Below are 14,755 nucleotides of genomic sequence, written 5' to 3'. Positions count from 1 at the left end.
TGGCTCTTTGGTTCTTTCCAGCAGCCGCTGTACCAACTGCACGTTCTATGATCAGTTAATACCGACAAAAAAAACAACCCTGTAGATATTTTTCTGGTCATAGATTGTTGCTCTGCATGAGACTCTTTTATGATTGGTTCTTGATGAATAACTTGCCGAGTAGAAACAAATTGAATTCGTGCGCACCGAACGGTGATTATGTTTTCTCCCAAGGGACTCATCGGTTACTGATTGAGGCCAAGCAATCATAGAATACGAAGAAAACAATTGTTTGGATTGTTATTCATTCATCAGTTATAGTGAATTTGTCGTAGGCGGCACGAGCGGTCAAGGAGGCAAGCATTATTTCCAGTCACAAAAGAAGAAAATAATAAATTTGACCGTCATCACTTGTATCGTCAGCGGAAAACATCGCCGGAGGCAAACCTTTTATTCCTTCAGAAATATGGACAAGTCCCGCGGCCTGCTACCCGAAAATGTTGTTGAACCGTGTTTCAATTTCGTATATATGCAATAATATTTCCTTGGAGACGTGGGATTTTCAATGTTCATGGACCCTTTGTAAGAAGACAAGACGTGGCTAGGTGGTCCCAGATCGCGTTAACTCTCATTCAATGCAATCGCAAGGGCTATTCAATAGACGATTTTCCATGCACGTGGCTTACACAATGGGCCGGATTTAACCCATTCATCGGCGTTACGGGGTAATCCTATTTCAAACTCGATTCCATTTCATTCACTGCTTTTTATCAATGGACACATAATTTTACATTTTACGGCCCTAGTTACATTAATACGTTACATATTGAAAATTAAAAATATAAAACAATAATGTAAAAATGTTCTCGCACTGCGATACGTGTTATATTCCTGAAGCAAATGCTACTCCCAACCACTTACAAATAAACGGTAAAGTATAAACGTGTAAAATCTAAAACAAAATCTATAAACTCAATATACACAACAAGACAGTTTGCACAAAATATCGCTCACTTCTACTATATCTAGTTCCAATAGTACACATAGATCATGTATAAATATATGGCACAGTTAAATAGCCACAGCATTGTTACGAAGATCACATTCAAGTGGATTTCTCTTTCACTTAATCACACTGCACTAATTACTGTTGACCGTTAATATAAAATGTGACAAATGTTTAAAAATCTAACAACTCAAATGTAGAAAGATCGCAGCAAAATGTTTTAAGTTTTATCACGCTAATTTACTAAACCTCGCACCAGTTTACCCAAACTCGCACTTAAATATACCTTTAATTAGTTTGTACAAACGATAATTAATTTTTGAGATGTATTTTGGACATAATAGAGAATTGGAACTTCAGAAAACACCACAGCTTACAAGAATAACAATGATTAGAGTTGTAGTCGAGACCTGATGGAGGTCAGAGCCCGAGACCAAAACCGAGCCCTTGAGGTTGGATACCGAGACCGAGACCCGATGGTCTGAATCCGAGACCTGATGGTACAAGACCGAGACCTAGAAACGTCATGTTTAAACTACATACAAGTAAAGTAGTAAACAAAAGAATATTCATGCATAATGACAGAAGTGTACAGGCTGAGATTTGGTAAAGGAAGAGTGTCACTACTTGCAATCACTCAGGAGGAGTTCTTTTTAACAAGCATGATTTATGTAGTTATTAAGGAGACACATTTTGCTAAAAAGTTGTACCTTAGACCCTATAACTTTAACTCTAACCGTAGGTGTATTAGGTGGACATGTGAATCCCTCCCTAATGTTTCAAGTCCTAATCTTAGGTCTAAATGGATTGATCGTGATGCGACACATATATTTAAAAGTTTGATGAGAGTAGGTTAAGTTTGGGTTAGGGCCAGGTGTGATTACAGTTAGGATTTCTTTAGTGCAAAGGTCCATGGAATCTCTCCTAGAGGTACCATCTACAAGTCATTACTATTGTCTGCTATTGTCACGCATCAAAATACTATATTTTCACAGTTCTTTTAAAGCAAAACTTGTTAATGAGTTTCAGGAATAGAGCGATGAACTCGCAGACCGTTATGAGAGAGAAGCCAATGTACAGGCCTACGATACCGCCAATGTCGCCAAACAGGGAAGCCTCCTGAAATGAAGAAGGACATCGAATAAATCTTAACAACGCACCAAATGGATTCGACCATAATAATATGATTTCCAAATGGTATGGGTAATCTGGTCGATAGTGTAAACTAATACCATGGTTCTGTTTACTGTGCGCGAAAACTGTCGCTGATGAACGCAGAATATTTTACTCCCCTATAAGTGGGGAGCCGGTGTTCTCGTCTTTGTTCTTGTCATACGGATACAAGTTCTCGTGTTCATTCAACACGAGAACGAGGTTTCAAATACGCCTGAGGTTTCAAATGTGCCCCAGGTTTCAAATATGCCCACGTGGTTAGCGGAGCAATTAAAGTTAGCTCGGTTGTCAAAGATACAAAATAATGTAACCCATTTCAATATAGATAAGCATTGTACAAGCCAAAGCATGGGGAAAGGGCACAAGATGGAAAACTTATGTCACGTCATGATTTGCGAACATTAGTACCGATATCAGTAGCATTATATTATACGAAATAAATCAATACCAAAAACACACCTGATAAGCTGCTACCTCCTTAGTGCTTTCATAGTTCAGTTCTTCGTAATAAATCTCAAGTCTCACAATATTGTCACTGCAGAAAACGTAATGGAAATTAGATTTTTTATATATATATCTGCAAACCATCTTGTCTGTGGGCTACCCGTATAACTTTTGTATCATACTCGGACCATCAATCTTACGAAATTATGTTTTGTTACTCAAACTCGGACGTGCATTGCGATAAAAATGGTCCCGAAATGTCGCCCTCAGACCGAGGTATGTTGTATGTGACCCATATTTTGCAGAGCTTGATCGACATAACTGCTTATGGTTTAAGACAACATATCGAGCTAGCTTTATGGATGTACACCCCTTTCGTGACAGTTCATTAATCACTCAACAAATTAATTTATTTTACTCACTAATGAATGCATGTAATTCTTTTAATTGTGCATACATGTAATTCATTAAGTTGTGCAAATATTATCGTGCATAGTTTTCTTCTTCTTCATCCATTCATTTTCATGATGACTTGATGAGTTGGGCCCAACTGTCACTGTCAAGCATAGTGTTGGAAAGAGATGGACCACTCGGACCAGTTTCTAGCTCGATGGATGTTTTCAGGGTCATGTTGGGACGACCTTTTCGTCGAGGGGCTTCAGGATTCCAGAGGAGAACTTGACTAGCATAGTTTTGAAAATGGGAATAATGAAAACTGATCGAGACTCCTTATCGCACGCAAGGTAACACTTGATTATTACGTGAAGTATTTCTGTGTACATCTAAGACATTTTATATTTTAGCCAAAAATGCGTCTGTCTTTGGAAACACAGACGCAATTCGTTCTCTACATTTTCACCCCATTTGTGTATAGGCATACTTACAACAAATTGTCTTCATTCAAATGCTGGGTTTTCTTATTGATTGAACGTATGTTTCGCAACAGGTGGTCCTGAAATGAATATAAAAAACACACACATTATAATACAACGGACAAGTAGATACAAGTATAAACAAGATTCGAACTAGGGAAAATAACATTTGTGAGAAATCAACTTCAGCTTACCGCAAACTTTTGTGAGGGCCACTTTGACATCGAACTCGTCTTTGTGTAATACACCTCACTGGAATAAAGTTTAAGAAGCAACGATAAAATTCGCTTGATGGGGGATGCGAATGGATATGATATATTACAAAACCAAACGACAGGTAGTCCCTGTTAAGAAACATACATTGTATTTTACTTTGATTTGTGAGGTATTACAAAAATATACAGCAAGGTCAACTTGTGCGATCCCCCTGGCACGCTGGCAGTATTTATATAGTCAGTCAGTAAGCACACTTTACAGTGTACCTAACCAAAGTCAACAATGACCTCATTTTACCCCAGATGACCTTTGACCTCAAATGTCACGAGTGATATTAAGTCCCCCTACCCAAAGATTATTGTCACCAAGTTTGGTTGAGAGTGAAGTCTGACTTTTCATATGACAGCACTTTTCAATTTACCTACCCCAAATCAACAATGACCTCGTTTGACCCTAGATGACCTTTGACCTCAAATGTCACCTGAAGTCATCTGAAGTCCCCCTACCCAAAGATAATTGTCACCAAGTTTGGTTGAGAGTGAAGTCTGACTTTTCATATGACAGCACTTTTCAGTTTACCTTATCAAAAACAACAATGACCTCATTTGACCCTAGATGACCTTTGACCTCAAATGTCACCTGAAGTCATCTGAAGTCCCCCTACCCAAAGATAATTGTCACCAAGTTTGGTTTAGAGTGAAGTCTGACTTTTCATGACAGCACTAAACAGTTGACCTAACCAAAATGGAACACACGGACGACTAGACGGATGAGACATGTGGGGTGATAGCATTGTGTTCCTTGTATCCCTTTTTCTAAAGATTTCACATCCGGGGTGATGTTTTTCTATAGATTTCACATCCGGGGTAGTGTCCATTCAAGGACACCATCCAACATGTGGGGTATGGTCAGAGCGGACGGACGGACAGACACAAATGCATACACAAAAAGGAATACACTATCGCAATATCCCCTTTTAGGCCGGGGGATACAAAAAAAGGACACCAAATATATATTGTAGCCCGTATAATAAAAAAAATCAAATGAGCAAGTATAATGTACTATAAAAACTGATTAAGAAGAAACTGCTTTGAGTATTGAGGAGGAAATGCACTCTTGGCATGCATGTACACGCCTACCTGCATTGCTGTGGACAGGAGCAGGTTAGGTTGTTGTGCTGACTAAGGTAGTAGACGAGTTGGGTGCAGACTTCTATTCGTGAAAAAACAGACACTTGAGTTCAGACTACAGCTCCGAATTGCTATCACTAAAGTTTCCAAGTAAGTTTGGAAAATGCCTCTTTCAATAACAAAAACAACGTAAGTAATATGTTTACTTCATTCAAGGAAGACAATATTGAGGGATGATATAGCATCATAACAAAACATCATAACAATACAGACTCTTCATATCCCGGGTCCCGGAATCCGTTTCAGATATTTCCTGACATTTTCCGGTTCAATTATGACATTCTATGACTCACCTCTCCGGACCATTGAGCCAGAAAAGTGTCACTTTGAAACACACATAAATTGTAAATTAGACCAGGAAAATTGTCTTTTTTACACGAACAATTGGGGGTTTGTTTGACGCGAAAGAGTGGCAGGTCACATCCGATGCCGGTTAGAATTTGACCTGGGATTTTTAAGAGCGTAAGGATGAAAAGCGTACTATAGGCTATATATATATTTATGTAGACCCTTTCCAAGGCATCTCGACGGTAGGAAGATTACAACCCTTGTTTGCTACAAAATTAAATAAACAAGAAACCTCAAAGATGGCTGCAATTTACTATGGGTTTATCTGTGCAGCAGATTTCATCTCAATTATTTTTAATTCAAGCGAGCTTCTTACTGATCATCTTCAAATAAGTGAAATTATAAATGGAATGTCTAAGACCCAGAAAAAAGTCATGGTGTTCTTTACCTTGGGTCTTATTCAGCAAACTGCATCGCTCACCGTTGAGTTCTAGTGTATCCGAACATCCACAATATTTTCTAATGTACTCGTGAATGCATGTTTTCTTACACAGCTGTTAGGAGAAATTAAACATTGACAAAACTGGTGTCAGCGGTGGGATGTGCATTTACTGTGCACCCATGAGTGACGTTCTAGTGATCGTGAGTGGACTTTTACAGTAACTTTGTTCTAATAAAAACAAGCCTTTTTTCACATTAGATTAAAGACTTTCGTTGTGTTCATCTTTCACAACATTTCACATTTCATCAGACAATAGTATTGCTTCGAAGATATTAGAAAATTGGCCTTAAAAATGTAACAATAATAAAGCATCAAAGGAGATAAACAGTCAACACTCTCCAACATTCCAAGTTAGTACCGGTATCAAGACTTTATGAACTTTGATTATCATAACGGTTGAACTACTGACTCACCTCTCGATCATAATGGTCTGATGAAGAGATTTTAATCTCGCCATCAGCAATAATCTTGGTGTTCGTTACGTTCTTCAAGCACTCCCCATACGGATGTCCTTTGCGGAGAACATAATTCTGTGTCAAAAGGTGACATTGTGGTGAAGGCAGCTATTAAAAATCGATCAAAGTAATTAAAGTGGGATTTGTGTAACAAAGAAGGTATACATTCACAGCTTAAATTCAAAGGTTGGAAAGCGGAATGTTTGTTATTGTCCTGATTATGTGAATTATATTCATGATCATGTCCATATTCCAAAAAAATAGTCGGTCTCTGGTCAGATCGAAGTTTCGGAAGTGATGCGGCGACGCGGTTTTTTTTTTTAGGGGGGGGTGGCTTTTTTTTCAAGCTTGTATTGTTCAGACAAGGTGGGTACTATTTTGCTTGTTTGTGTCCTCATTATACATTGGTGTCCTCCATAATTTGCCTTGGTGACCTATATCATTTGCCTTGGTGCTATTTCCCCATTGCTTTGTGCTCCTTGGTACAACAATTTGAGGAGGCGCGGCAATAGAGGGCGCTGTTGTAGTTTCCGTATTAATTTGAAAAAAAAAAGGGTTGACGCACATGATTAAAATCGACGTGGACGCTGACCAGAGACCGAGTTTTTTCTTTGGCCTTAGCTTTACTTTTTAATCAAAATTTTGGTCAAAACATGACTTTTCTGAAAACGACCCAGAAACACTGAGGCATGATTAGCATATTTTTATCATTCTAAAATGATAATTTTGAAAAATTGGGCAATTAAAAAAGGATTTTTGGCAGAAAATTGAAAAAAGGAAGTTGATTTTTACCTATTTTGTGGACGCCATATTTCCTTTCAACACCACATATGGCATAAGAAATTTTGGAAATACGTTCTAAGGGCCATCAGGCATCTTCCTAGCAATTTTCAAGCAATTTCATATTTTGGCCAAAATTGAAAAAAATGCAAGGGGTTAGCCTTACTTTTTTATCAAATTTTGGTCAAAATGTGACTTTTCTGGAAACGCACTAAAAACACTTGAGCAGGCAGGATTAGCATATTTTCATCATTTTAAAGTAATGACTTTGAAAAAAATCGACAATAAAAAAAATTGAATAAAGGAAATTAATTTTTACCAACTTTGTTGACGCCATAATTTCCTTTGAACACCACATATGGCATGATAAATTTTGGAAATGCGTTCTAAGGGCCATGAGGCATCTTCCTCGCAATTTTCAAGCAATTTCATGTTTTGGCCAAAATTGAAAAAAAATGCAAGGGGTTAGCCTTACTTTTTTATCAAATTTTGGTCAAAATTTGACTTTTCTGGAAACGCACTAAAAACACTTGAGGAGGCAGGATTAGCATTTTTTCATCATTTTAAAGCAATAAGTTTGATAAAAATCGACAATAAAAAACATTGAAAAAAGGAAATTAATTTTTACCAACTTTGTTGACGCCATATTTCCTTTGAACACCACATATGGCATCAGAAATTTTGGAAATGCGTTCTAAGGGCCATCAGGCATCTTCCTAGCAATTTTCAAGCAATTTCATATTTTGGCCAAAATTGAAAAAATGCAAGGGGTTAGGCTTACTTTTTTATCAAATTTTGGTCAACATTTGACTTTTCTGGAAACGCCCCAGAAACACTTCAGGAGGCATGATTAGCATATTTTCATCATTCTTAAGTGATAATTTTGAAAAAAATCGACAATTAAAAAAATTGAAAAAAGGAAATTAATTTTTACCAACTTTGTTGACGCCATATTTCCTTTCAACACCACATATGGCATGAGAAATTTTGGAAATGCGTTCTAAGGGCCATCAGGCATCTTCCTAGCAATTTTCAAGCAATTTCATATTTTGGCCAAAATTCAAAAAAAATGCAAGGGGTTAGCCTTACTTTTTTATCAAATTTTGGTCAAAATTTAACTTTTCTGGAAACGGCCTAGAAACACTTCAGGAGGCATGATTAGTATATTTTTATCATTCTAAAGTGATAATTTTGCAAAACTGGGCGATTAAAAGAGGATTTTTGACAGAAAATTGAAAAAAGGAAATTAATTTTTACCAATTTTTTGACGCCATATTTCCTTTCAACACCACATATGGCATCAGAAATTTTGGAAATACGTTCTAAAGGCCATCAGGCATCTTCCTAGCAATTTTCAAGCAATTTCATATTTTGGCCAAAATTGAAAAAAATGCAAGGGGTTAGCCTTACTTTTTTATCAAATTTTTGTCAAAAATTGACTTTTCTGGAAACGGCCTGAAAACACTTAAGAAGGCATGATTAGCTTATTATTATCAATCTTAAGTGATCATTTTGAAAAACTGGGCAATTAAAAGAGGATTTTTGACAGAAAATTGAAAAAAGGAAATTAATTTTTTACCAATTTGTTGACGCCATATTTCCTTTGAACACCATATATGGCATGAGAAATTTTGGAAATACGTTCTAAGGGCCATCAGACATCTTCCTAGCAATTTTCAAGCAATTTCATATTTTGGCCAAAATTCAAAAAAAATGCAAGGGGTTAGCCTTACTTTTTTATCAAATTTCGGTCAAAATTTGACTTTTCTGGAAACGGCCTAGAAACACTTCAGGAGGCATGATTAGTATATGTTTATCATTCTAAAGTGATAATTTTGCAAAACTGGGCGATTAAAAGAGGATTTTTGACAGAAAATTGAAAAAAGGAAATTAATTTTTACCAATTTTTTGACGCCATATTTCCTTTCAACACCACATATGGCATCAGAAATTTTGGAAATACGTTCTAAAGGCCATCAGGCATCTTCCTAGCAATTTTCAAGCAATTTCATATTTTGGCCAAAATTGAAAAAAAATGCAAGGGGTTAGCCTTACCTTTTTATCAAATTTCGGTCAAAATTTGAGTTTTCTGGAAACGGCCTAGAAACACTTCAGGAGGCATGATTAGTATATTTTTATCATTCTAAAGTGATAATTTTGAAAAACTGGGCGATTAAAAGAGGATTTTTGACAGAAAATTGAATAAAGGAAATTAATTTTTACCAATTTGTTGACGCCATATTTCCTTTCAACACCACATATTGCATGACAAATTTTGGAAATGCGTTCTAAGGGCAATCAGGCATCTTCCTAGCAATTTTCAAGCAATTTCATATTTTGGCCAAAATTGAAAAAAATGCAAGGGGTTAGCCTTACTTTTTTATCAAATTTTTGTCAAAAATTGACTTTTCTGGAAACGGCCTGAAAACACTTAAGAAGGCATGATTAGCTCATTTTTATCATTCTTAAGTGATCATTTTGAAAAACTGGGCAATTAAAAGAGGATTTTTGACAGAAAATTGAAAAAAGGAAATTATTTTTTACCAATTTGTTGACGCCATATTTCCTTTGAACACCATATATGGCATGAGAAATTTTGGAAATACGTTCTAAGGGCCATCAGACATCTTCCTAGCAATTTTCAAGCAATTTCATATTTTGGCCAAAATTCAAAAAAAATGCAAGGGGTTAGCCTTACTTTTTTATCAAATTTTGGTCAAAAATTGACTTTTCTGGAAACGCCCCAGAAACACTTCAGGAGGCATGATTAGCATATTTTCATCATTCTAAAGTGATAATTTTGAAAAAAATCGACAGTTAAAAAAATTGAAAAAAGGAAATAAATTTTTACCAACTTTGTTGACGCCATATTTCCTTTGAACACCACATATGGCATGAGAAATTTTGGAAATGCGTTCTGAGGGCCATCAGGCATCTTCCTAGCAATTTTCAAGCATTTTCATATTTTGGCCAAAATTGAAAAAAAATGCAAGGGGTTAGCCTTACTTTTTTATCAAATTTTGGTCAAAATTTGACTTTTCTGGAAACGCCCCAGAAACACTTCAGGAGGCATGATTAGCATATTTTCATCATTCTAAAGTGATAATTTTGAAAGAAATCGACAGTTAAAAAAATTGAAAAAAGGAAATTTATTCTTACCAACTTTGTTGACGCCATATTTCCTTTAAACACCACATATGGCATGGGAATTTTGGAAATGCGTTCTAAGGGCCATCAGGCATCTTCCTAGCAATTTTCAAGCAATTTCATATTTTTGCCAAAATTGAAAAAAATGCAAGGGGTTAGCCTTACTTTTTTATCAAATTTTAGTCAAAAATTGACTTTTCTGGAAACGGCCCAGAAACACTTTAGGAGGCATGATTAGCATATTTTCATCATTCTAAAGTGATAATTTTGAAAAATTTGGAAATTAAAAAAGGATTTAGGCAGAAGATTGAAAAAAGGAAATTAATTTTTTACCAACTTTGTTGACGCCATATTTCCTTTCAACACCACATATGGCATGATAAATTTTGGAAATGCGTTGTAAGGGCCATCAGCCATCTTCCTAGCGATTTTCAAGCAATTTCATATTTTGGCCAAAATTGAAAAAAATGCAAAGGTTTAGCCTTACTTTTTTATCAAATTTTGGTCAAAAATTGACTTTCCTGAAACGGCCTAGAAACACTTAAGGAGGCATGATTAGCATATTTTCATCATTCTAAAGTGATAATTTTGAAAAATTTGGAAATTAAAAAAGGATTTAGGCAGAAGATTGAAAAAAAAATATTAATTTTTACCTATTTTTTGACGCCATATTTCCTTTCAACACCACATATGGCATAAGAAATTTTGGAAATACGTTCTAAGGGCCATCAGGCATCTTCCTAGCAATTTTTATGCAATTTCATATTTTGGCCAAAATTGAAAAAATACAAGGGGTTAGCCTTACTTTTTTATCAAATTTTTGTCAAAATTTGACTTTTCTGGAAACGCCCCAGAAACACTTCAGGAGGCATGATTAGCATATTTTCATCATTCTAAAGTGATAATTTTGAAAAAAATCGACAATTAAAAAAATTGAAAAAAGGAAATTAATTTTTACCAACTTTGTTGACGCCATATTTCCTTTGAACACCACATATGGCATCAGAAATTTTGGAAATGCGTTCTAAGGGCCATCAGGCATCTTCCTAGCAATTTTCAAGCAATTTCATATTTTGGCCAAAATTCAAAAAAAATGCAAGGGGTTAGCCTTACTTTTTTATCAAATTTTGGTCAAAATTTGACTTTTCTGGAAACGGCCTAGAAACACTTCAGGAGGCATGATTAGTATATTTTTATCATTCTAAAGTGATAATTTTGAAAAACTGGGCGATTAAAAGAGGATTTTTGACAGAAAATTGAAAAAAGGAAATTAATTGTTACCAATTTTTTGACGCCATATTTCCTTTCAACACCATATATGGCATGAGAAATTTTGGAAATACGTTCTAAGGGCCATCAGACATCTTCCTAGCAATTTTCAAGCAATTTCATATTTTGGCCAAAATTGAAAAAAATGCAAGGGGTTAGCCTTACTTTTTTATCAGATTTTGGTCAAAATTTGACTTTTCTGGAAACGCCCCAGAAACACTTCAGGAGGCATGATTAGCATATTTTCATCATTCTAAAGTGATAATTTTGAAAAAAAAATCGACGAATAAAAAAATTGAAAAAAGGAAATTAATTTTTACCAACTTTGTTGACGCCATATTTCCTTTCAACACCACATATGGCATGAGAAATTTTGGAAATGCGTTCTTAGGGCCATCAGGCATCTTCCTAGCAATTTTCAAGCAATTTCATATTTTGGCCAAAATTCAAAAAAAAAGCAAGGGTTAGCCTTACTTTTTTATCAAATTTTGGTCAAAATTTGACTTTTCTGGAAACGGCCTACAAACACTTCAGGAGGCATGATTAGTATATTTTTATCATTCTAAAATGATAATTTTGAAAAACTGGGCGATTAAAAGAATTTTTGACAGAAAATTGAATAAAGGAAATTAATTTTTACCAATTTTTTGACGCCATATTTCCTTTCAACACAATATATGGCATGAGAGATTTTGGAAATACGTTCTAAGGGCCATCAGGCATCTTCCTAGCAATTTTCAAACAATTTCATATTTTGTCCAAAATTGAAAAAAATGCAAGGGGTTAGCCTTACTTTTTTGATCAAATTTTGGTATAAATTTGACTTTTCTGGAAACGCACTAAAAACACTTGAGGAGGCAGGATTAGCATATTTTCATCATTCTTAAGTAATAACTTTGAAAAAAATCGACAATTAAAAAAATTGAATAAAGGATATTAATTTTTACCAACTTTGTTGGCGCCATATTACCTTTCAACACCATATATGGCATCAGAAATTTTGGAAATGCGTTCTAAGGGCCATCAGGCATCTTCCTAGCAATTTTCAAGCAATTTCATATTTTGGCCAAAATTGAAAAAAATGCAAGGGGTTAGCCTTACTTTTTTATCAAATTTTGGTCAAAAATTGACTTTTCTGGAAACGGCCTAGAAATACTAAAGGAAGCATGATGAGCATATTTTCATCATTCTAAAGTGATAATTTTGAAAAATTGGGCAATTAAAAAAGGATTTTGGGCAGAAAATTGAAAAAAGGAAATTAATTTTTACCTATTTTTTAGACGCCATATTTCCTTTCAACACCACATATGGCATCAGAAATATTGGAAATACGTTCTAAGGGCCATCAGGCATCTTCCTAGCAATTTTCAAACAATTTCATTTTTTGGCCAAAATTGAAAAAAATGCAAGGGGTTAGCCTTACTTTTTTTATCAAATTTTGGTCAAAATTTGACTTTTCTGGAAACGCAATAAAAACACTTGAGGAGGCAGGATTAGCATATTTTCATCAGTCTAAAGTAATAACTTTTAAAAAAATCGACAATTAAAAAAATTGAATAAAGGAAATTAATTTTTACCAACTTTGTCGACGCCATATTTCCTTTGAACACCACATATGGCACAAGAAGTTTTGGAAATACGTTCTGAGGGCCATCAGGCATCTTCCTAGCAATTTTCAAGCATTTTCATATTTTGGCCAAAATTGAAAAAAAATGCAAGGGGTTAGCCTTACTTTTTTATCAAATTTTGGTCAAAATTTGACTTTTCTGGAAACGCACTAAAATCACTTGAGGAGGCAGGATTAGCATATTTTCATCATTCTAAAGCAATAACTTTGAAAAAAAGCGACAATTAACAAAATTGAATAAAGGAAATTAATTTTTACCAACTTTGTCGACGCCATATTTCCTTTGAACACCACATATGGCACAAGAAGTTTTGGAAATGCGTTCTAAGGGCCATCAGGCATCTTCCTAGCAATTTTCAAGCATTTTCATATTTTGGCCAAAATTGAAAAAAAATGCAAGGGGTTAGCCTTACTTTTTTATCAAATTTTGGTCAAAAATTGACTTTTCTGGAAACGGCCTAGAAATACTAAAGGAAGCATGATGAGCATATTTTCATCATTCTAAAGTGATAATTTTGAAAAATTGGGCAATTAAAAAAGGATTTTTGGCAGAAAATTGAAAAAAGGAAATTAATTTTTACCTATTTTTTAGACGCCATATTTCCTTTCAACACCACATATGGCATCAGAAATATTGGAAATACGTTCTAAGGGCCATCAGGCATCTTCCTAGCAATTTTCAAACAATTTCATTTTTTGGCCAAAATTGAAAAAAATGCAAGGGGTTAGCCTTACTTTTTTGATCAAATTTTGGTCAAAATTTGACTTTTCTGGAAACGCAATAAAAACACTTGAGGAGGCAGGATTAGCATATTTTCATCAGTCTAAAGTAATAACTTTTAAAAAAATCGACAATTAAAAAATTGAATAAAGGAAATTAATTTTTACCAACTTTGTCGACGCCATATTTCCTTTGAACACCACATATGGCACAAGAAGTTTTGGAAATACGTTCTGAGGGCCATCAGGCATCTTCCTAGCAATTTTCAAGCATTTTCATATTTTGGCCAAAATTCAAAAAAAATGCAAGGGGTTAGCCTTACTTTTTTATCAAATTTTGGTCAAAATTTGACTTTTCTGGAAACGCACTAAAATCACTTGAGGAGGCAGGATTAGCATATTTTCATCATTCTAAAGCAATAACTTTGAAAAAAAGCGACAATTAACAAAATTGAATAAAGGAAATTAATTTTTACCAACTTTGTCGACGCCATATTTCCTTTGAACACCACATATGGCACAAGAAGTTTTGGAAATGCGTTCTAAGTACCATCAGGCATCTTCCTAGCAATTTTCAAGCATTTTCATATTTTGGCCCAAATTGAAAAAAAATGCAAGGGGTTAGCCTTACTTTTTTATCAAATTTTGGTCAAAAATTGACTTTTCTGGAAACGGCCTAGAAATACTAAAGGAAGCATGATGAGCATATTTTCATCATTCTAAAGTGATAATTTTGAAAAATTGGGCAATTAAAAAAGGATTTTTGGCAGAAAATTGAAAAAAGGAAATTAATTTTTACCTATTTTTTAGACGCCATATTTCCTTTCAACACCACATATGGCATCAGAAATATTGGAAATACGTTCTAAGGGCCATCAGGCATCTTCCTAGCAATTTTCAAACAATTTCATTTTTTGGCCAAAATTGAAAAAAATGCAAGGGGTTAGCCTTACTTTTTTGATCAAATTTTGGTCAAAATTTGACTTTTCTGGAAACGCAATAAAAACACTTGAGGAGGCAGGATTAGCATATTTTCATCAGTCTAAAGTAATAACTTTTAAAAAAATCGACAATTAAAAAATTGAAT

At 34.8% G+C, this 14,755-nt stretch overlaps 1 protein-coding gene across 3 annotated transcripts in view; it reads right to left on the bottom strand.

Moving 5' to 3' along the window:
• Nucleotides 1-725: 725 nt before the first annotated feature.
• Nucleotides 726-14,755, bottom strand: part of LOC119746217 — a 53,549-nt gene continuing 39,519 nt past the window's right edge. For all 3 annotated transcript variants that reach the window (XM_038223032.1, XM_038223034.1, XM_038223033.1), the window contains 7 exons: nucleotides 6,084-6,200; nucleotides 5,617-5,722; nucleotides 4,830-4,902; nucleotides 3,669-3,726; nucleotides 3,487-3,554; nucleotides 2,618-2,693; nucleotides 726-2,104 (listed from right to left, as the gene is read on the bottom strand). In XM_038223032.1, coding sequence (XP_038078960.1) covers nucleotides 1,967-2,104; nucleotides 2,618-2,693; nucleotides 3,487-3,554; nucleotides 3,669-3,726; nucleotides 4,830-4,902; nucleotides 5,617-5,722; nucleotides 6,084-6,200 — 636 coding nt within the window. In that variant the 3' untranslated portion in view covers nucleotides 726-1,966. The remainder of the gene's footprint in view (nucleotides 2,105-2,617; nucleotides 2,694-3,486; nucleotides 3,555-3,668; nucleotides 3,727-4,829; nucleotides 4,903-5,616; nucleotides 5,723-6,083; nucleotides 6,201-14,755) is intronic.

Source organism: Patiria miniata, unplaced genomic scaffold, assembly GCF_015706575.1.
Source record: "Patiria miniata isolate m_02_andy unplaced genomic scaffold, ASM1570657v1 HiC_scaffold_7, whole genome shotgun sequence".
Taxonomy (NCBI): domain Eukaryota; kingdom Metazoa; phylum Echinodermata; class Asteroidea; order Valvatida; family Asterinidae; genus Patiria; species Patiria miniata.
This window is presented reverse-complemented; position numbering and strand designations above follow the sequence as displayed.